Raw genomic sequence first — 26,419 nt, 5'->3', positions numbered from 1 at the left:
GCAGTGTTTCTCAACCCTTTCCCAAGGACTGGCACGCAATTGTTCTCTGACGCCCACCGATTGTACAACTTGCATTTGAGAACTGTTTAAATTAGTTTCAGCGAACCATCTGGTTCATGTATCGGGGTTTGAGAAACACTAATGGATGTCTCTCTTTTACACAGCCTTCTGTTTGCAGAGCCAGTGGAAGGAGTCCATGTCCAGATTTGGATGAACTACTGCATCTGGGTTAGACTGACAGGGTTGTGTTGCATGGGTGGCTGTGAGTTTACCTCCACTGTGAAAGCTCTAGTTCTAGGCTTATGTCTGAGAATTGGACCAGTTGCCCATCAAACTGATGGTGTAGAGTAATTGATCAGACACATTTATTCACTCTAAGAGTCAGATGACAGTTAGATTTACTGAGGCTGCAGTACAGAGAGCACACTGTGGAGCCTGGCTCAGCTCTGCTCAGTAAGAGGACGAAGAGAGAGGATGTGGGAGAGGCCATGGTCTACTGTAACCTCCTGGAAACTAAGAGGTTACAGTAGATACCAGTATTTTTTTCCATGGCAAAAATGATAACATGAAGCAGACCAAACTTTGGTAATTTAAAAACCTTTTATACATAAAATATTGTCTGCTATAGCTAGGAAAATAAACACATGTGACTCTGGATGACAACATAATGATGTATGTTTCCAACATTAGGGCTGTTTTCCTAAAGAAGTTATTTCTGCTTTGCGCTTTGTTTCCTTGCTATGATACTAACAAGTATCGTCATACTGGTATCATCCCGGCCCTACTGGAAACCAGTGCAAAGGTCCATTAATGGAAAGAAGATACAGCATGATAATCCAGTTTCCCCCTCGCTTTTCCTATCTCTTCCCTCCTTCATTGCTTACCGCCCTTATGACCTAGCTCTTAGTATCTAGACAGAGGCTCCCTAGGTTGGTTGGTTGTGTTTGTGTTTGAGATGAAGAGAGACGCTTCTACAGAGAGGAAGGCCTAGTAGTTATTGGTCGCTCCTGTACTCCGACCTATTGGCAGATAGTGGAGACTGAAGAGCGTGGGGAGGGTTATAGCAGGGCAGCATGGGGTTTTGGAGATGGGGGCTGGGACGGCTGCTGTATGATGCACTCATGCGTAACCCCACTTCCCAGTTGATCACAGCCCAGGAGCTGTCATGTGCTATCTGTGTCTATCCTGTTGCTCTTGAATAATGCTAGTCTGTATTTCAAGGGGGCGTGGACTGATTAGAGTGTCTGTGTGTGTGTGTGTGTGAGAGAGAGATTTGCTAGAGGAGTAAGTAATAATTATTTACTTACACAATCTCCATTCCTTGACCCTCTCCCACTGCTTGTCGGGCCATCATATCACCCAATAATTTAAACCCTAAACATTATAGAAATGCCAAACAAGAAAACTAAATTATCTAACTCAACGTCTATACTGTCTGTATTTTGTCCTGCACAATTCAAACCATTTTCTAGGCTTGCTGTATCTTTGCCAAGTGCTAACTGTAGCCTCTGGGTCGGAAATGCGTTCCGGAAAGCTGCACTGCCAAATCAAAAACTCTCCAAACGCATAAGGGAGTAAGGAAAGACCCACTCTCTAACACAGATGATGATGCAGCTGCAGTGCACTCTGATTTAATGGAGGACACATTAAGACATGCCATGTCTGAGCTGTATGTCTAATCTGTTTGATATGGATTATGTAGATTACATTAGACACTATATTAGAGATTTCACTTACAGGTACACCCACCACGTAGTATTACTTTGGCAATTAAATCATACATATTTTATAGAGAGTATATATATTCTACAATGTAGAAAATAGTAAAAAATTAAGAAAAATCCTGGAATGAGTAGGTGTGTTCAAACTTGTGTGTGTGTGTGTGTGTGTGTGTGTGTGTGTGTGTGTGTATGTGTGTGTGTACACACAGTTGAAGTTTACATACACCTTAGCCAAATACATTTGAACTCAGTTTTTCACAATTCCTGGCATTTAATCCTTGTAAAAATTCCCTGTTTTAGGTCAGTTAGGATCACCACTTTATTTTAAGAATGTGAAATCTCAGAATAATAGTAGAGAGAATGATTTATTGCAGCTTTTGTTTCTTTCATCACATTCCCAGTGGGTCAGAAGTTTACATACTCAATTAGTATTTGGTAGCATTGCCTTTAAATTGTTTAACTTGAGTCAAACGTTTCGTGTAGCCTTCCATAAGCTTCCCACAATAAGTTGGGTGAATTTTGGCCCATTCCTCCTGACAGAGCTGGTGTAGCTGAGTCAGGTTTGTAGGCCTCCTTGCTCGCACACGCTTTTTCAGTTCTGCCCACAAATGTTCTATAGGATTGAGGTCAGGGCTTTGTGACTGTCACTCCAATACCTTGACTTTATCCTTAAGCCATTTTGCTATAACTTTGGAAGAATGCTTGGGGTCATTGTCTATTTGGAAGACCCATTTGCGACCAATCTTTAACTTCCTGACTGATGTCTTGAGATGTTGCTTCAATATATCCACATAATTTTTCTGCCTCATGATGCCATCTATTTTGTGAAGTGCACCAGTCCCTCCTGCAGCAAAGCACCCCCACAACGTGATGCTGCCACCCCCGTGCTTCACGGTTGGGATGGTGTTCTTCGGCTTGCAAGCCTCCCCCTTTTTCCTCCAAACATAATTATGGTCATTATGGCCAAACAGTTCTATTTTTGTTTCATCAGACCAAAGGAAATTTCTCTAAAAAGTACGATCTTTGCCCCCATGTGCAGTTGCAAACCATAGTCTGGCTTTTTTATGCCGGTTTTGGAGCAGTGGCTTCTTCCTTGCTGAGCAGCCTTTCAGGTTATGTCGATATAGGACTCGATTTACTGTGGATATAGATACTTTTGTACCTGTTTCCTCCAGCATTTTCACAAGGTACTTTGCTGTTGTTCTGGGATTGATTTGCACTTTTCGCAGCAAAGTACGTTCATCTTTAGGAGACCGAACGCATCCCATAGTGTTTATACTTGCGTACTATTGTTTGTACAGATGAACGTGGTACCTTCAGGCGTTTTGAAATTGCTCCTGAGGATGAACCAGACTTGTGGAGGTCTACAATATTTTTTCTGAGGTCTTGACTGACTTCTTTTGATTTTCCCATGATGTCAAGCAAAGAGGCACTGAGTTTGAAGGTAGGCCTTGAAATACATCCACAGGTACACCTCCAATTGACTCAAATGATGTAAATTAGCCTAACAGAAGCTTCTAAAGCCATGACATAATTTTCTGGAATTTCCCAAGCTGTTTAAAGGCACAGTCAACTTAGTGTAGGTAAACCTCTGACCCACTGGAATTGTGTTACAGTGAATTATAAGTGAAATAATCTGTCTGTAAACAGTTGTTGGAAAAATGATTTGTCATGCACAAAGTAGATGTCCTAACCGACTTGCCAAAACTATAGTTTGTTAACAAGACATCTGTGGAGTGGTTGAAAAACGAGTTTTAATGACTCCAACCTAAGTGTATGTAAACTTCTGAAGGGCAGGTGGTATAGTGTGTTAGTTCAGGGATGTTTATTTATCACAATGCTTTGGGGGAGGGGGCAATGTAGGAGCTTTGAGTGAGTGACAGATGGTGTGTTGGTAACCCTGACTCTATGAACCTCATATACTGGATGTGTGTCAGTTGCCCTGTTTGCTTACAGTTGCTATTTGTTTCTGTTTAATGAGGCTGTGCTAACATGTTTGTACTGGTCTTAGTGCAGGCCACAAATTAAGCTGTGAGGACAATGAGTTAATGCCTTCAGTACAGCAGCAGTTGTTGGCAATTTTGTTCATGTGAGTTGGTGTATATCGTACATTACAGAGCAGAGAAAATGTGTATTTTACATTTACTGGTCTAGTGATTCTGTTTTGGTAATTCAATTATTGGTGTGAATATTCTTGAAATAAATACATTTAAGATACAGTATGTTCTGTGGGGGGGGGGGGGTTATAGGATAAGTACGCACATATCAAGCAGCCTTGCTGGCCAGCTGAAGATGGTTGCCCGAAGCTGCGTCAGGGTGTAGTCGTGTGTCACTCTGGATATGAATGGAACCTGGGTGAGCTTATTGATCTATGACAGCAGTGTGTCAGTGAGAAACCCCGTATATGCCCGTCCTCCCCCACAACCCTGCCCTACCCCCTCCCTGGGCAAAGAGGCTTTGGCTACGTTGTCTCCTGTGACTGACCTGATTTCTAAGAGAGTGTGCGAGGCAGATTAGTGAGGCTGGCAGCAACTCTATTCTCTATTACATTGCAGTGTCAGTTTGGGCTGGTGATGGCACAGTGTGTGCGTGTGGGAATGTGGGTCAATGTGTAGTGTGAGGTCAGTGTTCCCAGACACACACACACAAACCAGCTTTGTGGATTAATGGCCCAATGTCATCCTTTAGTTTTAAGTACACTTCTGTAGGTTTTTTGTCCAAAACACAAGGATTTACTCAGCAAGAACAGGAAGTGGCACATCAATGTAAAAGGGCAGGGATGGGTAATTTGATAGGGTTGGCCCCCCACCTTGCGACCAACAATTTTAGCGGCCCTCTTCTTGACAGCAGAGAGGAAAAAATGTATGTTAATTTCCTGCAATTGTATACATTTTGCCATGGGGCGTAGAGAAAATGTTGCAGTTTTAAAGCAAGTTTGCTGCAATTCGAAATCTTTTGCCATGGGGCGGAGGGCAGATTTTGGAATTTTATAACACATTTCATGCAATTCTACTCATTTTGTCATGGGGCGGAGAGAAAAATGTGCAGTTTAACAGATAACTTCCTGCAATTGTACATATTTTGCCATGGGGTAGAGAGGAAAATTTGATTTCTGAGTGAGAGTAACTAACAAAATCAATGAGGGCCCCTCGGTCAGTGATTTGACCATAATTAATACAAGTGTAGATAGCTAGCCGCTACACTAACTTACCAAAAGTGGGGCCGCCAGTTGCCCATCACCGGTTTAGGGCGATTCCACGGGAACAGTGTGACACTGAGACTCCGATTTTTCTAAATGTATGTCAAACAAAAACCAATTATTGCAATGCAATGCATCCATTTTGTTCTCAATATCAAGTGGTACCGTAGCGCCAAGTCTAGGTCCAAGAGGCTTCTACCCCCAAGCCATAAGACTCCTGAACATCTAATCAAATGGCTACCCAGACTATTTGCATCCCCCCCTCCCTTCTACACTGCTGATACTCTCTGTTATTATCTGTGCATAGTCACTTTAATAACTCTACCTACATGTACATATTACCTCAATTACCTCGACTAACCTGTGCCCCTGCACAATGATTGACTCTGTACCGGTACCCCCTGTATATAGCTTCACTATTGTGCTTTTACTGCTGCTCTTGAATTATTTCTTACTTTTATTAATATTTTTTTTAGGTATTTTCTTAAAACTGCATTGTTGGTTAAGGGCTTGTAAGTAAGCGTTTCACTGTAAGGTCTACCTGTTGTATTTGGCGCATGTGACAAATTAAATGTTATTTCATTAAATCATTTCTGGTTAACAATGAAGTGATTGTTTTCAATTAAAATGGTTAAAAATAAACAAAAATAGCTTCTAAGCAAAGAGCAAGACTGTCTGAGAGTGGTCTCAGTGGGGAGGGAAAAACTAAAAACGAACTGTTATTGACAAAGAGGTTTGGAACGGTCTTTCTTATTGGCCTATTGACTAATTAACCGCCTGGTGATGTCACAAGGCAGGCCAAAACTCCATCCCTCCAAAGCAGGCAGACATTTCAGGTGGTTCTTTTCAAACCGCTCGTACACTTAAAGGGCTTTATCACAATTTCACAGTATTATTCCAACCTAATAGTGTGGAAATATATATAAAACACCGGAAAATGTAGTTTTTGACTGCCAAGGACTACTTTAACAAATGTCCACTGATAATTTTATAATATATATATATTCTCGCTATACACCAAGTCACTTGGCTCTGTCATATCCTCACATGGTCTCTCCTATCATTGCTATGCAGACGACACACAATTAATCTTCTCCTTTCCCCCCTCTGATAACCAGGTGGTGAATCGCATCTCTGCATGTCTGGCAGATATATCAGTGTGGATGACGGATCACCACCTCAAGCTGAACCTCGGCAAGACGGAGCTGCTCTTCCTCCCGGGGAAGGACTGCCCGTTCCATGATCTCGCCATCACGGTTGACAACTCCATTGTGTCCTCCTCCCAGAGTGCTAAGAACCTTGGCGTGATCCTGGACAACACCCTGTCGTTCTCAACTAACATCAAGGCGGTGACCCGTTCCTGTAGGTTCATGCTCTACAACATTCGCAGAGTACGACCCTGCCTCACGCAGGAAGCGGCGCAGGTCCTAATCCAGGCACTTGTCATCTCCCGTCTGGATTACTGCAACTCGCTGTTGGCTGGGCTCCCTGCCTGTGCCATTAAACCCCTACAACTCATCCAGAACGCCGCAGCCCGTCTGGTGTTCAACTTTCCCAAGTTCTCTCACGTCACCCCGCTCCTCCGCTCTCTCCACTGGCTTCCAGTTGAAGCTCGCATCCGCTACAAGACCATGGTGCTTGCCTACGGAGCTGTGAGGGGAACGGCACCTCCGTACCTTCAGGCTCTGATCAGGCCCTACACCCAAACAAGGGCACTGCGTTCATCCACCTCTGGCCTGCTCGCCTCCCTACCTCTGAGGAAGTACAGTTCCCGCTCAGCCCAGTCAAAACTGTTCGCTGCTCTGGCACCCCAATGGTGGAACAAACTCCCTCACGACGCCAGGTCAGCGGAGTCAATCACCACCTTCCGGAGACACCTGAAACCCCACCTCTTTAAGGAATACCTAGGATAGGATAAAGTAATCCTTCTAACCCCCCCCCCCTTAAAAGAGTTAGATGCACTATTGTAAAGTGGTTGTTCCACTGGATATCATAAGGTGAATGCACCAATTTGTAAGTCGCTCTGGATAAGAGCGTCTGCTAAATGACTTAAATGTAAATGTAAATAATCACATTTACTTGAAGAACAGTAGAGTTGTAAAGTTTGTTAACAGAATGACAGTTTGTGCTGTTACTGTCATCAATTCTGTTACCAAACTTTGCATCTTTTTTTATTTATTTAATTTATTTCACCTTTATTTAACCAGGTAGGCTAGTTGAGAACAAGTTCTCATTTACAACTGCGACCTGGCCAAGATAAAGCATAGCAGTGTGAACAGACAACAACACAGAGTTACACATGGAGTAAACAATAAACAAGTCAATAACACAGTAGGGGAAAAATCTGCACTGTTCTTAAACTAAATGGTTTTTTGTAAAAATGTCTTTGGAAATTGTTAAAATTAATCCTTGTGCATAGAGTTGCATGGTTTGTTTAACTTTGCAATTATTGTTTTTTGTTTGACCTACGTCTTTATGTGAAAAATTTGAGTCTCAGTGTCCCTGTTACTGTGGAATTTCCCTTTACCAATAGAGCAGTAGATATCCGTATGTATTAGGTTAACTAGCACCCCCCGTATTCTGTGGTTGTGTATGAATACTATGGAAACACATATTAGTCATCTAGAATGATTTATTTTTGAAGTACTAGTTATTACAGGCTTATACAATGGTGTCTCTTTGACAGGCTTCTGACTGGAGTCTGACAAGACTGCCCAGACCACCCAGGCTGCATTCATTATTTGAATTGAACGGCTATAACTGAAGGATAATGGAGTTAGGCCTAAACTCACCAACGGCTTACGTCCATCCTCCATTCAGTATTGACTGAGCTGTCCTGAGTCCCAGCCTCAGTGTCCTACTTGGGGTCCTGTCCTGTACTTGGCCAAGCCATCTTGGCATCTTACCCTCAGGTTCTGATGTCCCGGTATCACATGGCTGCACTGTGGGGTTGGGACTCAGGCCAACACATCCCTTCAAATTCTATTTCCTTCTATTAACACATTTCCTCTTTACCCCATTATGTTCTGATAGTCTTAAGTTGACCAACTGAAACTTCCCTGGAGTTTCCTCTTAAGACGCTATAGTTCCCATAACTATCTGGAATTTCCCCTTTTGGAGGGATTTATCTGATGATGGACAATAAACAATTTAAAAAACAATGATGCCAGTCAGCATGGCCCTTGGATGAGCGACACCGTGTAGCAGTTTATCCATGCTCATGAATTAAATGGACCATACTTGGCCCACTATTCCTGTGTCAGATAAGCCGGACATGCAAATTCCCCTCCTCCACAACCTTCTGACCTTGTTAAGGCGACCGGCACATATTTCAGCATCAACAAGGTCTTTACAACAGCCCTTATTATTGTCATTATGAAGTGACCTGCTTTGTGTGTGTGTGTGTGTGTGTGTGTGTGTGTGTGTGTGTGTGTGTGTGTGTGTGTGTGTGTGTGTGCGTGTGTGCGTGTGTGCGCTGCCTCAATGCAGCCTCTGTTCTGGAGCTGATCCAGATTAGTAGTAATGGGTCTGGGAATGGGGAACCGTTGGATAAGGAAGATGAAGGTTCTTTACCAGGTGCTGCAAAAAAAGGAAGCTATACTACATGCGGAACCTAAAACTTCCCCTTCCCTTTGAGCCAAATATGATTCACTATTATGCCCTATGGTTCTGTGATATAATAAAGCCTATGGTGCTCTGGTGTTTTTATGATAAGGTAGCTGTGACTCATCAGCTTCGTTAAGTTGGGGGGGAAACCCAGAGGTCCCATTGAAGCATATCTAAAGTGGTAATGAATAGAGAAGACAATGGGGAAAGTCCGCCAAATATCTTTCAAAGTTCATTCTTCATTGTCTGTGGTTTACAAATCTAACTCTGTAGATTTAGAGGAGAAGACTGATATTGAAATAGTGAAATAACAGACGGTTGTTTCTGGTACTCTACAGTCCAACAAAGGATTCTGTCTATCAGGGATTGACTCCAGAATGTTTACTCTTTTCAACTTGCATATCGTTGCATAGAAAAAAATAACAATGAGTTAGCTATGATCTTGTGCCAGACTGCCACGCTCGACACAGAACGCTGTAGGGCCGGAATCCTTGTGTCAATACCGGTATCCAGTCTAGTCATTGACCCAAATAAATTATGACTAATCTAGGAATCATGACATCATGTCATTGTCTGTCTCACTGCTACAACATACTGTATATATACTGAACAAAAATATAAACGCAACATGTAGAGTGTTGGTCCCATGTTTCATGAGCTGAAATAAAAAATCTCCTACATTTTCCACATGCACAAAAAGCTTATTTCTCCAACATGTTGTGCACAAATTTGTTTACATCCCTATTAGTGAGCATTTCTCATTTACCAATATAATCTACTAGACAGGTGTGGTATATCAAGTAGCTGATTAAATAGCATGATCATTACACAGGTGCACCTTGTGCTAGGGACAATAAAAGGGCACTTTAAAATGTGCAGTTCTGTCATACAACACAATGCCACAGATGTCTCAAGTTTTGAGGGAGAGTGAAATTGGCATGCTGACCACAGGAATGGCCACCAGAGCTGTTGCCTGGGAATTTAATGTTAATTTCTCTACCATAATCTGCCTCCAATGTTGTTTTAGAGAATTTGTCAGTACGTCCAACCGGCCTCACAACTGCAGACTATGTGTAACCACGCCAGCCAAGGACCGCCACATCCACGCATGCATGAGAGTATGAATTTGCAACAGAAATGTAATTTTGATCTCTCTCTCTCTCTCTCTCTCACACACTGTGCTGACAGCTGATGGAAGAGAAGACACTCATCAAGCTTGCCATGGTGTCCAGACTGCCTAAGTTCGGTGTCCGCCCCACCACGGGGGTCACCAGCCCCCTACCCAATGGAACCACCCCTTCACCCCAAGACAGCAAGACCACCCCCCCAGCAAGACCCAATGGGGTGGTCCGTGCCTCCTCCTTCTCTCTAAAATGGAGGAAAGACGGGGGCAGTACTCCAACCACCCCCACTAGCCTTGAAGATGATGCATGCCCAAAGGAGGGAGGGGACAAGCCCAAGACTCAGCACTCCACATGGGGGAGGGAGATCAAGAAACCCTCCCCATCCACCCCTAAGAGGGTTAGGAGGTCTGGTTCGTCTGAGTCATCTACTTCCAGCCCCAGGGCCATCCCCCGCCAAGCCGCAAAGACCAGCCCCAAGGCAGGGCCCAGACAGGGGCAGAGCAACTCCTTCAGTGGAGGCCCCAAACTAGGCCAAAATGGAGCTACTGATGGCCCAGGACAGTCAGGCTCAGGGCTGGTGAGGCCACGGGCCAGCTCCAGCTCCCCGCGCAGCAGCTCTAGAGATAGCCTGTCCCAGTCCAGTGACAGCCTCAAGTCCCTCACACTGGACAACATGGTGCGCTCGCAGAGTTTCACCCACTTCAAGCAGATCCCGTCCCCGACCAACTTGCCCATGGCACGCTCCTTCTCCTTTAACCGGGCAGTGGAGCTGGCCAAGCCTCTGGCCAACACCCAGCTACAACCACCCAGGACCAACCACATCAGACCCCACCAGCTGTCGAATGGGAGGCAGGGCCTGGGGATGGGCCTCGGCCTGGGGACAGGGCTGGGGGGGCTTCAGTATCCTCGGAGCCTCTCTTCAGCCGGCTCCCCCTCCACAACCCCTAGTGCCCTGAAAAAACCTCTTCTCCCCAACTGTGTTCTGAACAAGCCTTCTGCTCTGGGCTATAGACTGACACGGCCTGGCCAGGTCAAGCAGCAGAAACCCCTGTTTACAGGGAGGGTGAAGGGGGAGGTCAGGGCTGGAGGAGTGGGGGACGGGGTTAGGGCAGAGTCACCCCCCCTCACCCTCACTCCAGACCCCCTTAGTGACAGCGACAGGACCTCAGGGGGGCAGCTCAGGGGGACAGGGGAGGGGCTAGAGGACATGTCTCTCTCCTCAGCCTCATCGCTCTCTCGAGGAGACACCAGCGAGGAGTTCTTGGATGACTTTAATAACCTGGCTGATGGGGATGTCCCAGACAACAGGACGAGAGATAGTACTGCCACTCAGACCCGCCTGCGGAGCTTCCTGAATGAGACCATGAACTGGAATGAGATGGGCCTCTCAGGTAAGCGAAAAAAACACCTGCTGAAATCTTATCTTCTGCTGTTGTGATTTGTTACTACTAGTTGCCACGATTAACCACTCTAGAGCTTTGATAACACTGCTTCAGTCCCGTCATTCCTGACAGTCAGTAAAATGTACAGTATGAACTGTTTGGCCTGTTTGTGTCTCATGTGCAGGGCGGAAGGAGGAAGTTGGGGTGAGGACAGTCCTTGACATCCTGCCCCCAGAGAGGGGAGACTTCCTTCAGGGCTCGTCTCTGGAGCTGTCCCCCTCCAACAGCTCGGGGGGCACTTACATGTGGGACGAGGAGGATCTGGAGCCCCTGGGACCCAGAACACACCCATGTGAGAGCTATGATGACTCAGACCGCCTCAACAGCATGGTGAGTCAACGCTTGGTTTTCCCCAGGGTACCAAATTCATACACACGGAAACACCCATATTTACCTGGCTGGTCAGATACAGTCAGAACATAGAGAGGGTCAGGAGAATATTTAGTCATTGTTTAGAAAAACGGACAGTTTTATTGTCCGCAATTCCCTTGTCTTCCGCTTAGCATACACTTGATATAGTATCACTGACTAGTAATACTAATTTCCGCGACGCTTATAAGGCCCTCCCCCGCCCCCCTTTCGGAAAAGCTGACCACGACTCCATTTTGTTGATTCCAGCCTACAAACAAAAACTCAAACAACAAGCTCCCGCGCTCAGGTCTGTTCAACGCTGGTCCGACCAATCTGAATCCACGCTTCAAGACTGCTTCGATCACGCAGATTGGAATATGTTCCGCATCGCGTCCAACAACAATATTGACGAATATGCTGATTCGGTGAGCGAGTTCATTAGGAAGTGCATTGACGATGTCGTACCCACAGCAACGATAAAAACATTCCCAAACCAGAAACCGTGGATTGACGGCAGCATTCGCGTGAAACTGAAAGCGCGAACCACTGCTTTTAACCAGGGCAAGGTGACCGGAAGCATGACCGAATACAAACAGTGTAGCTATTCTCTCCGCAAGGCAATCAAACAGGCCAAGTCTCAGTACAGAGACAAAATCGAGTCGAAATTCAACAGCTCAGACACAAGAGGTATGTGGCAGGGTCTACAGTCAATCACGGATTACAAAAAGAAAACCAGCCCCGTCGAGGACCAGGATGTCTTGCTCCCAGACAGGCTAAACAACTTTTTTGCCCGCTTTGAGGACAATACAGTGCCACTGACACGGCCCCCTACCAAAACCTGCGGGCTCTCCTTCACTGCAGCCGAGGTGAGTAAAACATTTAAACGTGTTAACCCTCGCAAGGCTGCAGGCCCAGACGGCATTCCCAGCCGCGTCCTCAGAGCATGCGCAGACCAGCTGGCTGGTGTGTTTACGGACATATTCAATCAATCCTTATCCCAGTCTGCTGTTCCCACATGCTTCAAGAGGGCCACCATTGTTCCTGTTCCCAAGAAAGCTAAGGTAACTGAGCTAAACGACTACCGCCCCGTAGCACTCACTTCCGTCATCATGAAGTGCTTTGAGAGACTAGTCAAGGACCATATCACCTCCACCCTACCGGACACCCTAGACCCACTCCAATTTGCTTACCGACCCAATAGGTCCACAGACGACGCAATCGCAACCACACTGCACACTGCCCTAACCCATCTGGACAAGAGGAATACCCATGTGAGAATGCTGTTCATCGATTACAGCTCAGCATTTAACACCATAGTACCCTCCAAACTCGTCATCAAGCTCGAGACCCTGGGTCTCGACCCCGCCCTGTGCAACTGGGTCCTGGACTTCCTGACGGGCCGCCCCCAGGTGGTGAGGGTAGGTAACAACATCTCCACCCCGCTGATCCTCAACACTGGGGCCCCACAAGGGTGCGTTCTGAGCCCTCTCCTGTACTCCCTGTTCACCCACGACTGCGTGGCCATGCACGCCTCCAACTCAATCATCAAGTTTGCGGATGACACTACAGTGGTAGGCTTGATCACCAACAACGACGAGACGGCCTACAGGGAGGAGGTGAGGGCCCTCGGAGTGTGGTGTCAGGAAAATAACCTCATACTCAACGTCAACAAAACAAAGGAGATGATTGTGGACTTCAGGAAACAGCAGAGGGAGCACCCCCCTATCCACATCGACGGGTCAGTAGTGGAGAAGGTGGAAAGTTTTAAGTTCCTCGGTGTACACATCACGGACAAACTGAACTGGTCCACCCACACAGACAGCGTTGTGAAGAAGGCGCAGCAGCGCCTCTTCAACCTCAGGAGGCTGAAGAAATTCGGCTTGTCACCAAAAGCACTCACAAACTTCTACAGATGCACAATCGAGAGCATCCTGTCGGGCTGTATCACCGCCTGGTACGGCAACTGCTCCGCCCACAACCGTAAGGCTCTCCAGAGGGTAGTGAGGTCTGCAGAACGCATCACCAGGGGCAAACTACCTGCCCTCCAGGACACCTACACCACCCGATGTCACAGGAAGGCCATAAAGATCATCAAGGACAACAACCACCCAAGCCACTGCCTGTTCACCCCGCTATCATCCAGAAGGCGAGGTCAGTACAGGTGCATCAAAGCAGGGACCGAGAGACTGAAAAACAGCTTCTATCTCAAGGCCATCAGACTGTTAAACAGCCACCACTAACATTTAGCGGCCGCTGCCAACATACTGACTCAACTCCAGCCACTTTAAAAATGGGAACTGATGGAAATTATGTAAAAATGTACCACTAGCCACTTTAAGCAATGCCACTTAATACAATGTTTACATACCCTACATTACCCATCTCATATGTATATATACTGTACTCTATATCATCTACTGCATCTTGCCATCTTTATGCAATACATGTACCACTAGCCACTTTAAACTATGCCACTTTATGTTTACATACCCTACAGTACTCATCTCATATGTATATACCGTACTCTATACCATCTACTGCATCTGCCATGCCGTTCTGTACCACCACTCATCCATATATCTTTATGTACATATTCTTTATCCCTTTACACTTGTGTGTGTGTGTAAGGTAGTAGTGTGGAATTGTTAGGTTAGATTACTGTTGGTTATTACTGCATTGTCGGAACTAGAAGCACAAGCATTTCGCTACACTCGCATTAACATCTGCTAACCATGTGTATGTGACTAATAAATTTGATTTGATTTGATTTGATTTTAATGACATACTGTCATTTCTGTATGATGCACAGTACAGTACAAAGTTAATTCATCTGATTGACTAGTGTTGGTATTCACCAGAGGCCTGATAGTGTGTACCTTTGACCCTATTATGTCAGTCCAGTCCTCTCAGCAAGAGCTACCTGCTTTATTCTATCAATTGATCCCGCTGCTAAAACTTCTGTTAAATTAGATCCTTAATTAGGGATTAGGAGAACAAAGCCTCAGGTCAGAAAGGGAATGTGAATGCCAAGGCTGCCAGCCACCCACTCCCAACCAAGGTCTCCTTCCTTTGAGGTTCCCAGATTCAGGAATGTCTGCATAGCTCCTTACAAGCCACATATGATCTCCTGGAGATAATCGAACAGTTTCTTTCTGTTTTCCTCTCTGTGTTCCGGTGCCATTGGCTCTGGAATGTTTAACGAGCTTAATGACGGGGATTTAAAACAGTTAATCAGCTTAGTCTTTTCTTCCCTTCCTCTGGGGTTTACCATTACATGAAGACACAGAACTGTTGACCGAACACTGATGCATAGACAACTGAGACAGTGTGTATTGAGGAGAGAGCTGTCTGGGGATGCCAACTGTTCTGAGTGGGTGTGAGTGACTCTCTCTAATATATAATATTTAGCAGACGCTTTTATCCAAACGACTTAAAGTCATGCGAACGGCTTCGGGAATCGAACCCACAATCCAACAGCCATAAATCATTGTACTGATACAATGACAAAGACATTCATGTATCTGGTAAGCCTAGTAGAATAGGGTCCATCTAACATACTGTGTCCTAATTGTTTGGCCTATTGGGTCAAAGCACCCTTGAGATGTGCTGCATTTGTTTGGAACACGTGATGCAGAGCAAACACAGCAAAGTAAAGCATGTATGTAGGGTGACACCATGTGGCCAAAGCCATTTGTTACACTGATAAAGAAGTATAGATTGGAGTAGAACAGGGGACTGTAATAACATATTGTACGGATTTCATTTGTACTGTAGTGAAGCCGTCTCTAGAGTAATGCAAGGTCTCTTTCATGATCATGTGAAACGTCAATTGCTATGGAAATGCTGGGATGTGTTTTTCAATGATGTTAAAGTTAATTATGATGCAACTATGACGGTGATACGATATGAATTACAATTATCATCATGAATATCAAGGCTATACCCACTACATGTTACACACACAGACACTCAAACATGCAAATTGGCGGAGTTATTATTTATTTGGACAGCAGACATTATAATCTTACTCTTATACAGACATCGTACACACTCTCACTAAATCACATACAATATCATACACATCAACCTACTCAGATTTGCTACACACATAATATCTTGTCTCAATTTTCTAACATCTGAGGCATTGGCTCACAGGCAAACAGGCAAGGGAATAAAACAGATATTGCTAGAACCTTTTTCTTGAATTATAAATATCAGACATTTGAAAGCTCTAGTTTTGACTGTCATAATACCTCTGATGGAAGTAACTTTACAAGCACTAATTATGGTCAATTTAGACTGAGAATAGTATCTAGTTATGGTAAGGGGTGAAATAAGTATAACCAGTTATAATTGTAACAGTTTAGCAGATTATAAGTAAAGAAGATCAGTCTTCACGTGGCTAAAAGAAAAGGAATATAACATATACTGTTTACAGGAAACTTACTCTACATCCTTAGATGAAGTTGCGTGGGAAAAGGAATGTGGTGGTGAAATAATTACTGTCATGGACAAAGGAACTCAAAAGGTGTGATGATATTAATTAACAAACATTTTGATCTGAATGTGCAAATAGTCACGAATGATTCGCAAGAAAGGTGGATCTTTTTGAATATGAAAGTGGATGAAAAACAGATTTGGCTGATTAATCTATATGGTCCAAATCAGGATGATCCATACTTTTTCGAAAACATTTATACCAATTTATTGAACTTACAGGCAACAAATGATCAAATCATTATGGTAGGAGACTATAACACAGTGTTAAGTACCTCAATGGACCGTAAAGGTAATCACTCTACAAACTACCATCACCGTGCCCTTAAGGAATCACAAATATTATGGACACATTAGAAATAGTTCATATTTGGAGACTAAAAAAACCAACCTAGTGAGATATACATGGAGGAGACTTAATCAAGCTATTCGTCTTGACTACTTTCTTGTCTCTTTCTCTCTTGCATCAAGGGTTAAAAAAGTTTTAATAGGAGACAGAATGCGATCGGATAATCATTTAATTGGCATAACTCTTATAGGGTTTCCACGTGGACGGGGATATTGGAAATTCTATCGAAGTTTACTGGAGGACAACCTATTTTTAACTAAGACAAAATAATTTATAACTGAATTTTTCCAGTATAATATAGGTTCCGCAAATCCCCTTATTGTTTGGGATACCTTCAAATGTACCTTCAGAGGTCATTCAATTCAATATTCATCAATAATAAAAAAGCAGTTTCTGTCTAAAGAGACAAGACAAACTAATAGTACAGGTAGATAGCAATAAAAATGACACTACAGAGATACAAAATATGTATGAGGAAAAACAAAAATAACTTGAGGAACTTATTCAAGAACAATCTAATGTAATCTATTACAAAAATAAATCAAACTGGATGGAATATGGATAAAAATGCACAAAATGCTTCCTGAATCTCCAGTACAGGAACGCTAACAAATAAAATTTGGAGAAACTCGTTACTGAAGACGGAGTCATCTATGATTCTCCAAATTATATTTTAAAAGAGGAAGCTAATTATTTTAGGTGATGTTCTCTTTTTCGTCCCATCCTATCCCACTGAATGAAGATTACGGTAAGGAATTCTTAGTATATCCTTTTTTGATATACTAAAAGCTCCATTGTTAGATTGTTTTAACTACTCCTATAGAAATGGTAGTCTGTCAGGTACTCAGCAGGAAGGTCTGATTTCTCTATTATTAAAACAAGACCCAGATGGCAAATATAAAGACCCAGTCTATCTAAGAAACTGGAGGCCCCTTACACTTTAATGTTGTAATGCAAAAATACTAGCGAAATGCATAGGTTTTACCAGGTATTGTTCATCCTGATCAGACAGGTTTTTTACATGGACGATACATTGAAGATAATATATACGACAACTACTAGAAATAATAGAACGTCATGAAACATCTTAGAGGCCAGGCCTGGTATCTATAGCTGATAAAGTAAGACTGGATTTTAATTATAAATGCCTGGATTTTTTCAGTTTCGGTGATTCTCTTATAAAATGGGTAAAAATAATGTATAGCAACCCCAGGTGTAAAATAGTAAATGACGGCTACTTCTCAGAGAGTTTTGAATTGTCAAGAGGAGTTAAACAAGGGTGGCCGCTGTCACCATATCTATTCGTTATGGCCATCGAAATGCTAGTCATTAAAATCAGATCCAATAACCACATTAGAGGATTAGAAATCCAAGGTTTAAAAACAAAGGTGTCCATGAATGCCGATAACTCAAGTTTTATATTAAGTCCGCAAGCTAGATCCCTGCAATGTCTCATTGAAGATCTAGATACATTTTCTGGACTCTCTGGACTAAAACCTAATTATGATAAGTGCACAATATTACGTATTGGATCTTTAAAAATTTATAATTTTACATTACCCTGCAGTTTACCTATAAAATGGGCTGACGGTGAAGTAGACATACTTGGTATTCATATCACAAAAGATATAAATGAGCTCTCCTCAAGGAATTTCAAAAGGAAACTTGTAAAACTAGACAAGATCCTGCAACCACGGAGAGATGAATACCTGTCTATTTATGGAAAAAATTGCCCTGATTAACTCCTTAGTCATATCTCAGTTTACTCACTTATGGCACTGCCTACTCCTAATGATTCATTTTTAAAATCATATGAGCAAAAAAATGTTCGCTTAACTTGGGACGCTAAACCAGACAAGATAAAATGTGCCTATCTATATAATGAATATGAATTGGGTGGGTGGGTTGAGATGATTAAATATAAAAGCACTAAACCTCTCTCTAAAAACTTCACTTATTCAACCCTAAATGGTTCTCAAGTAGATTTCTAAGAAAAGCTCATCCATTGTTTAAAAATTGCCTTTTTGCCTTTGTGCTGATTGCCATGTCTCACTTTCGATTAATTGAAAAGGATACTTTTTTCAAAGTATCTCTCTTTTTCCAACAAACATTGCAGAGCTAGCTATAATTTCAATTTCATCCCCCTGAAAAGATGGAACAAATATTACAACACATTTTATGACTGAACTCAAATGTGTTGGTTGATTTAAAAAAAAAAAAAATTTTATGGGTATTTTTTATTATTATTTTATTTCACCTTTATTTAACCAGGTAGGCCAGTTGAAAACAAGTTCTCATTTACAACTGCGACCTGGCCAGGACAAAAGTACAGTCAACAACAATAGAAACATCTATATACAGTGTGTGCAAATGGAGTAAACAGGTAAGGCAATAAATAGGCAGTAGTAGCGAAGTAATTACATTTTAGCAGATTAACACTGGAGTGATAGATGTGCAGATGATGATGTTGGAAGGTGTTCCTAATGTTTTGTACACTCAGTGTAGACAGACAAGTCTCTTAAGAGGCAACAGCCAGCCATGATGATCTGGTGTTGGATTAACCTGACAAACGTCTTATGATCCTGTGTTGTAAAAGAGCTTCATAACACAGAACCCAGACAAAAAAAAATCAGTCATCCTAGTTAAGCTGTGTTGCAATACCTCTGTTACTCCACTTGATGACAGTGTTAAGTTAAATATGACATAAGTGTGTGTGTGGTAAGAGAAGTACATCACCTGGTTTCCATGTTTTTCACTTGATGATTTCCTATAGCCTGCTGTTGAGTAGTAGACAGCCAGCTTCATAATTAGAAGTACTCCTACCCTCATATTATAGGTTTTAATGCATTATAATAGCATTTTATTAATCTCTGTTTTGGATATAAATGGCATGATATTTTGTTGAACTCGAGCGATACGTTCACATTCCCATTCTTATCCCTGCTTGCGTGTGTACAAGCATCCTGCAGATGAAAGTTGACGCTTGTCTGTTTTGTGGATATTGGCAAAGATATGTCCTAAATGGGCTATAATGATATGGCAACAGCTAATATTTATTTGGCTCGATTTGGTTGCTATAGAGACCGTCACTATCATCACAATGGAAACAAGAATGTAAGTGCATGCATATGCATGAAAAAGTAACGTTTGAGTCCAACAAAATGAAATATAACAGTCTGGATAAAGTTCGAAATGACACGATATGTACAACATCTAAAGACCTGCCTCACTATATTGGGAGCTTTGCTGTTTCTAAAATGCCGTATTTGGGTGTTTCTGTAGCCGTTGTTCATGTTTTCTGCTTCCCCTCATACTGCCCAATGAGCCCGAGGAGGTCTATCGCTGTTGGGGTAAGTTTCTCAAAACCAAGTGAAATCAAAACGTGTATGAACACTTCTGTAGCCTTTCATTTTCATAAAAACATGTGCTTTGGTTAAAAATAGCCAGTGGAAGACATATTGTAGAGTGGCTGTCTGTATTCATTCTAATGTACCTGAAATGGCTATTTCCACCGAAATGCTGTCACTGATAGACATTGGAATAAACAATGTGAAGCCACTCTCTCTTCTATTATTTTCACTTACTCTCTCCTTGGCCTGTTTATTCCTTATTTCTGCAGATACCTAGTATTTGCTGTGTTTTTATTTGAACTCGGCTTCTCTCATGTGAGACATATCCTCTCAGTAGCAGAGCAAGCTCCTGACGGCGCTCTGTCTCTAATCCTCGCCTCCTCTCTGACTTCAAAGCCGCAGAGCTGCTGCTTCTTGATTTATTTATTTGGATCTAATGTTAGGCTTTGTAGCGCTGGGTGGTGACAGCCTAATTCATTAGCAGATAAATGAGCTAGGTGTTAAGCCTTTCTCTCTGCAGTACACTGCTGTTATAGTACACACACTCAGCAAGCAGACTGTTGTCATATTAGTTGGCAATTTCTGCGTGGCAAACAAAGCAGCCTAGATATTAGCTAACATGTCCCTACATTGTCTTGTCTGATAATTAATTGATTTCTTATTTCTCTCTCTTGCCTTCTGTCTTCCCTCTTAGTATATGACATACGCCTGCATGCATTTATAGCTGCTATACTGAACCAATGTGTCGTCAGCCAGAACCTGTAGAAACACATTTGATAGTGGTTACTACTGTTTTTTTGAAAGTATTTACAATGATGACGGTGATCTGTGTCAGCCCTAAGATTAGTGGGCTCAATGTAGTCATCATATTTTCCTGTTGGTTGCTGACCACAGTGGAAACTATTAGTAACTCCCTTAGTCTGTTTTAAATGTGATAGTCGAAGGTCTCCATTTAATCTCCATTTAGACTGTCATTTTGTTCCACAACATAACATTCTAAAACGGTCTAGTTTTGCCTCCTCGCGTCTTTCCTTATATAGCCTGCTTGATGTAAACCAGGCTTACTTTTACTTTGCTGCTTTTGGGTTTGTTGAATTGATTATGAAGTTGATAAAAGCAGTCAAGTGTGGGCAGGCAGGCAAGGCAAAGGCAGGCACCTGGTTGAAGGAGGCATAATGAAGGCAGAGGTTTATGAAAAGAGTGGAGGACGAATCTGTCACTCACTTATCCCCGTAGCTCTGTTCGCATCAAATAGAGATGACAGGAGGATGAAAATGGAACGAAGAGGGAGAGATGTATGTAGTGTAATTATGAAAGGCCTAATTCCCTCATGCCAAGTACAAAGAGACACCGTATCAGAACACACACACACACCAAATACAAGCACCACTTTAGCACTGTCCTTAAATACAAAACCCTGTAAACAGTGTCGTTTCAAGTCATTTATTATAGTCAGCTAGATGGACAACAGCTTCTTGTCTTGTCATTTAGCATAAATCCGACCGCCGCCGCTCTCAAGCCGTATTCACACACTGGCGTCAGAATCCGCTTCTGCTTCCGCAAATGAAAGCGTTCATATAATGTCCCCCATTTTCCCCATTTGAAATCTGGATGAATTTAAACCAATATACACCGACCACTCTCCCTCCAACACATTCTGGTGGGTTCGGGTTGGCTGAACGAAGGGGCACCTGTCACCAGAAGCAGAGAAAATAGAGCAGTGATCTATTTCCCACCACTTCTGCCGCCCATATGACCGTCGGGTTCCACTCCGCTGGGCAAAGCGGAAATAAAACGTTCGTTGACTCTCTATGGTGGTCAATGCGGATTCCGCTTTTTGGAACGTTTCTTTATGCGAGGTCACTGTAGGCAGTCAGAGGGCAAATGATCCTGGCACCGGATTATTTCCTCACTGAAATAGCTGGATCTAATGGAAAATGTGAAAATTCTGCTTGTGTTCCTACCAGTACAAAATCCAGCCTGTGAGCTCATAATTTTTGTGGACAGACACACGTAACATAAATGGTATCGTAGCGTCTGTCAACAGACTGCGGGGTATGACAATTAATGAGAAATGTTATGTTTTACTGGTTTTTAGTCTCTGATTATCTGGACAAGTCACGATTTTGAAGGTCTTTCAAATGTAGCTGTTATAAAAAAAAGTTTTAAATGTACAGGGAAACCTTTGCCTATCACCTTTAACCATCCCAACCCTGAATGTCCCAACCTAAAGCAGCACAACTGACCTTAGATCAGCGCTATGGGGCCTTCTCTCCTTAAATCTCTCTTTTGTGCCCAAGTCAGTATCATCCTAGTGTCCTTGGAAGGGAAGTTCTGCTCTCATCAATCTCTCTAACACTTTCCTTGCTCATAGTGACCCTCTAATTGTCCCTGTAAAAGTCAATAAGCCCTTTGCAGCAACGGACGCCTAGATTACACCACATTACATCCTTTATAGAACCACAGAGAATGGTCATATGCAGTTGGCTAGAGCCTGAGAATTGAGTTTGGGGGAAATGCATTAGTTCAAGAGCAGTAAATGAGTCGAATAATTGGATTACAAAGAAGTGCTATCATTGTAGAGGTAGAGGGCATATTTTATATTTAAAGGACAAGCTTAGTGCTTTCAACTCAGAACTTCAGTGTAGAATAAGTTCAACATAATGTCATTGTGGAGGCATTGTGGAGGCATACTCACACACAGGTTAGTAAAACTTTATTTGGAGATACTGTATTGGTCTTTTATCAAAGAAACAGTTTTGAAATCTTCAGTATCTTACATTGCAGTAAGCCCCACTGTGTTACATTTAGTCTGGGAATGACCTTCAATTAGAGTGAAGATCTACTGAAGGAGCAGCAGTTGATCTGCAGGCAGCTCTGAAGCCTTCATTGAGAGTTATGGGAAGCAGAATGGACATGTAATGAAAATGCCATGATAATTCTAATCTCAGGCAGAGGGGCTGGTGACTACGTCTGAGAATCTGCGACAGCTATTGATTTGAACAGTTTCAGACTAATTTCCTAAGCCCCTCTAGGATGTATTAGACGTTTGGATGTTTATATTTGTACCCATGATTCCTTATACAGTAGAACAATCATTTACCCAGAAGTTAGTCTTTTTCATTTGTTCTAGTTTCATGTTGTATTGATTACGTTTCTGGGTTAGGCAGGCTGAAGTTCTGCAGGGCTTGGGTTGTGGGGGCAAAGCTACATCATATATTAATCACACTAGTGGGTCATATACTAGTGGGTCATATGAGGTCATCTGTGTGTGTTTTGAGCCTCAGCTAACCTCAGATTCATATCTGAACAGAGAGTTGTGTTTGTTTGAAGTTTCAATTCAATATGGGGTTGAATGGGCCAAGGCTTTTCCTTTGGTTTATTATTCTCCATTGATCTCCCCGCCGGGTGCAGATTGAGAGGGTAGTAGGGAGAAGATGGGGAATGTGAGGTTAACTGACTGAGGGACACAGAATGGTGCAGGAATTTCCATAGCATGTTACAGTCCCTGTACACAACCACAGCAAAATGCATCCTGAATTGATGTAATCATAATGTGAATAATGTGTAACCTCAATCGATTAAATATTTGAACATCGTGTAAACTCAATGAATGAAATATCCTTATATGAAAGATGTAAGGCGAGAGAGATGGATAATCATGCTAATCCTGAAAATCAGTTGCCCATTAGTCTGCATCTACTGAACACGCAGTTCAGCACCACTGAGGGGACCACCACTGGAGCTAGCTTCATTTCAACATGGGGACCTGCTCTGGTACTGTGGTTCTGTTGGACTCCCCAGTCCTCTCTGTTTGGCTGGCGGTTCCAACGTCAGAGCCCCAGGGCAGTCAGCTGGAGTGGGATTTGTGTGAAATATGACCCCAGATTCCCAGTTCATTCAACCAGCCTTTTTCTCCTCCTTGGGGGAGATTATGTGGCCCGCTCAGCTAAGCTGCAGCCTGCCAGTGTGAAATGCCATTTCCTCTCGAGCAACGTGCCGTGACTAAGGCCTGCTCTGCATGAGGAACCTCTAGAGGAGAGAGGGATGGAGTGGGGGAGGAGGTGAGGAGAATGGAAGAGAGCGAGGAGACGAGAGGAAGAGGACAGAGAAAGGGAAAAAGAGAGTGGGAGAAGTAAAGAGGGTGATAATAGAAGTAGTAAAAAGCAGAGGAGGGCGCAGAGGAGAGCAGGCGTGTGGGAGAAAGACTGAGTACAGTTCAGTTGGGTGCACTGGCAGATATAAGTATGGATCAGAAGATATTGGATTGTTATTTTTCTGTTTTCTATCATGGTTCCCTGCTTCAATGCCAGTTTTTGATTTAGATAACCATTCTCTAACCTTTAATAACACACCATCCATTAAATACCACCAACCACCATCATTTTGTGGGTACATGTTCAAGTAAAGGCCTCGCTATGTATTTTCATTTTCTGCTGAAGCACAACATTGCCTGGGAATTGATGCTTTGGAAAGCAAAAAGGTGAGGAGTACAAATCAACACTTCATACTTTGAAGTAATAATTTGTACTCTTGCCTTTTTTGCTTTTGGGTATGTTATGCTTTGAATTCAACAACAAGCAAAGTGCAGACTATTTTAGCTTTAATAATAAGACATACTTACCGATTTTATATTATTATACTCATTCAAGAGTGATGTTTCTTTTGAGAAATTCATTTCTGCAAATCTTTTGTTGTCTCCGACTCTGCTTCTTGTTGTTTTGAATAACAACCTGTGTTTGTCCGTGAGAATCTGATTCAAAGGGAGAACTGTTAGCATAAAAATGTACTCACTACTTTTGCACCGGCAGACAAAAACAGTGAACTAATCTTTACAGATGGGAGCGTTGTGAGATGTTTTTGAAATACCCCGACATTCTGTACAATCTTTTTTTGAGGATCTCTTGTGAACTGACAAAACAAAACAGTTCGCTTACTCGCTTGAGTATTGTCATAATATAAATTGAATCGAAATAACATAACATCAATTGAACCAACTTTTGTCTCTTCCACCATGCAGGACATTCTGAACAACCTGGACCCCCTGGAGCCAGCTGACCTGGAGGACGACGACCTCATGCTGGACGTGGACCTCCCTGAGGACGGATCTCTACGAACACAGACAACAGTGGCTCCAGGTACAGTCATCGCTTCCTTCATCTTTCATCTTTCATCTTTCCCCAGGCTTGGTGCTCAACACTAATGATTGGTTCAGTAGAGCCATAATCATTCCAATTAAAGCCTAATCACTGTGACCAGACACTCTCACCTTTTGAGTGTAGCTCTTGATTCCATTCTGTAAATGTAATCATGGCACACCTATGGAAATGACAATTTAATCTCTAATCATGACACATTCCTCTGGTCCTATTTCAACTGCTGATTAGGTAAGGAGATAGTTTTGGTGAATAGGTCTCTATTCTCAGAGACAGCAGGATTGTATTTGTGTGTGTAGGTGTGCTGTGGGTGTGTGTGGGCATCTATGTGTGTGTCTGCGTTATACAAGCCATCACAAACTCCCTACGTCAGAGATCATCGGTCATTGATCATGAATCTTAGGTAATGAAGTCTCCACTGTATTGTGAATGCCATACTGACAGTGTCATTCATGGCGAATGCAGTTCTTTCCACTGCTCTGAAAACACTTGGCCCAGTGTGAGACTGCTGACCAGTCTTGCCAAAGGATTGCTAACAAGGGTCCCTTTATGACCATAAAACTCACAGACAACCCAAAGTGCATCTCGTTCTGTCTCTATACACACAAACACACACACAGACTGGTTTTTCAGTTCACAGAGCGCTACATTGAGTGTGTTGTGTTTGTGTGTGTGTGTGTGTGTGACAGGAACGTTCACTCTGAAGGATTGTGAATCCAACCGGCATCCTGGAAAGAGACCGTATTTATTTATAGCTCTATGTCATAGCGAGGGGTCGTAGTTAAGGGACAGGGGAGCGGACAGAGGGTCCAGCCATGCTCAGCCCTCCGTGGCAGGCCTAAAGAGAGGGGAGGAAAGGAGAGAGCTTCAATGTAGCATAGCCTTAGGCCCATCCTCCCTCTCCTCCCCTTCCTCCCTCCTTCCCATGGGCACAGGCTCTGCCAGCCAAGCAGGAAGGGGAAGGGAAAAGGAGGCCCTGCTATTTTCTCCTGAAGGCAGGCTCCAGCTCCAATGACAGGAGAGGTCCTGGTGGTCTCTCCCCACCCTGCCCAAGCCGGTGACTCTCTGCCTGGCCACAGACACAGCCACCCCAGCCTCTCCCTCTCTGGCCACTTGGGGAGTTTCTCCGGAAACAGACAGCAGGGTGGAAGAGTTTCTCCAGCCCTTTAAAAAGCTGACTAGGACTTTAGCCCACTCTTTTCCCTCTTCGTTTTACCACTTTGGATTTGTAATCTTTGGATTTGAGTTTTGTACATGTTGAGAAGAAGTTCACGGATGTTGCAGAGCATGTTGGAATGTAGCAGGTCACTTCTGGAATTACTGGGCTAACTATTTAGACGGGGTCGTCTTCAGTTACGGTATGTGGAGAGAGGCTGGGTAAGGTATTTGTCTAGTCCTCAGCTGAAGAACTCTCATGCTACAACCGTAAGATTGAGTTATTTGAAGACTGGCACACAATTTTATGCAGTTTGTCTTTTTTATTTTGTCTCAGTTCATTAATGGCTTGTTTGATTAGAGTGTTGCCAAATATTTATGTTCCTTGGTTGCTCTATTTGGAAGAGTAATTGTGTGTCTGTCTGTGTCTGTAATGTAAGTATTTTGTGGGTGGGTGTTTTGTGGGTGT

At 43.1% G+C, this 26,419-nt stretch overlaps 2 protein-coding genes across 2 annotated transcripts in view; both read left to right on the top strand.

The window, feature by feature from the left end:
• Nucleotides 1-9,079, top strand: part of LOC139562726 (uncharacterized) — a 35,153-nt gene extending 26,074 nt beyond the window's left edge. Inside the window, exon 2 of the mRNA XM_071380693.1 lies at nt 6,039-9,079. Coding sequence (XP_071236794.1) covers nt 6,084-6,833 — 750 coding nt within the window. The 5' untranslated portion in view covers nt 6,039-6,083 and the 3' untranslated portion in view covers nt 6,834-9,079. The remainder of the gene's footprint in view (nt 1-6,038) is intronic.
• The window catches only part of ccser2a (coiled-coil serine-rich protein 2a), a 63,066-nt gene that overhangs the window by 14,217 nt on the left and 22,430 nt on the right, over nt 1-26,419 (top strand). Inside the window, exons 2-4 of the mRNA XM_071380692.1 lie at nt 9,715-11,041; nt 11,217-11,422; nt 24,660-24,777. Of these exons, the coding sequence (XP_071236793.1) occupies nt 9,718-11,041; nt 11,217-11,422; nt 24,660-24,777 (1,648 nt within the window). The 5' untranslated portion in view covers nt 9,715-9,717. The remainder of the gene's footprint in view (nt 1-9,714; nt 11,042-11,216; nt 11,423-24,659; nt 24,778-26,419) is intronic.

This window comes from Salvelinus alpinus, chromosome 32 (assembly GCF_045679555.1).
Source record: "Salvelinus alpinus chromosome 32, SLU_Salpinus.1, whole genome shotgun sequence".
In the NCBI taxonomy this organism is placed as follows: Eukaryota; Metazoa; Chordata; class Actinopteri; order Salmoniformes; family Salmonidae; genus Salvelinus; species Salvelinus alpinus.
The sequence above is the reverse complement of the archived record's forward strand: the minus strand, read 5'-3'. Positions and strand labels throughout refer to the sequence as shown.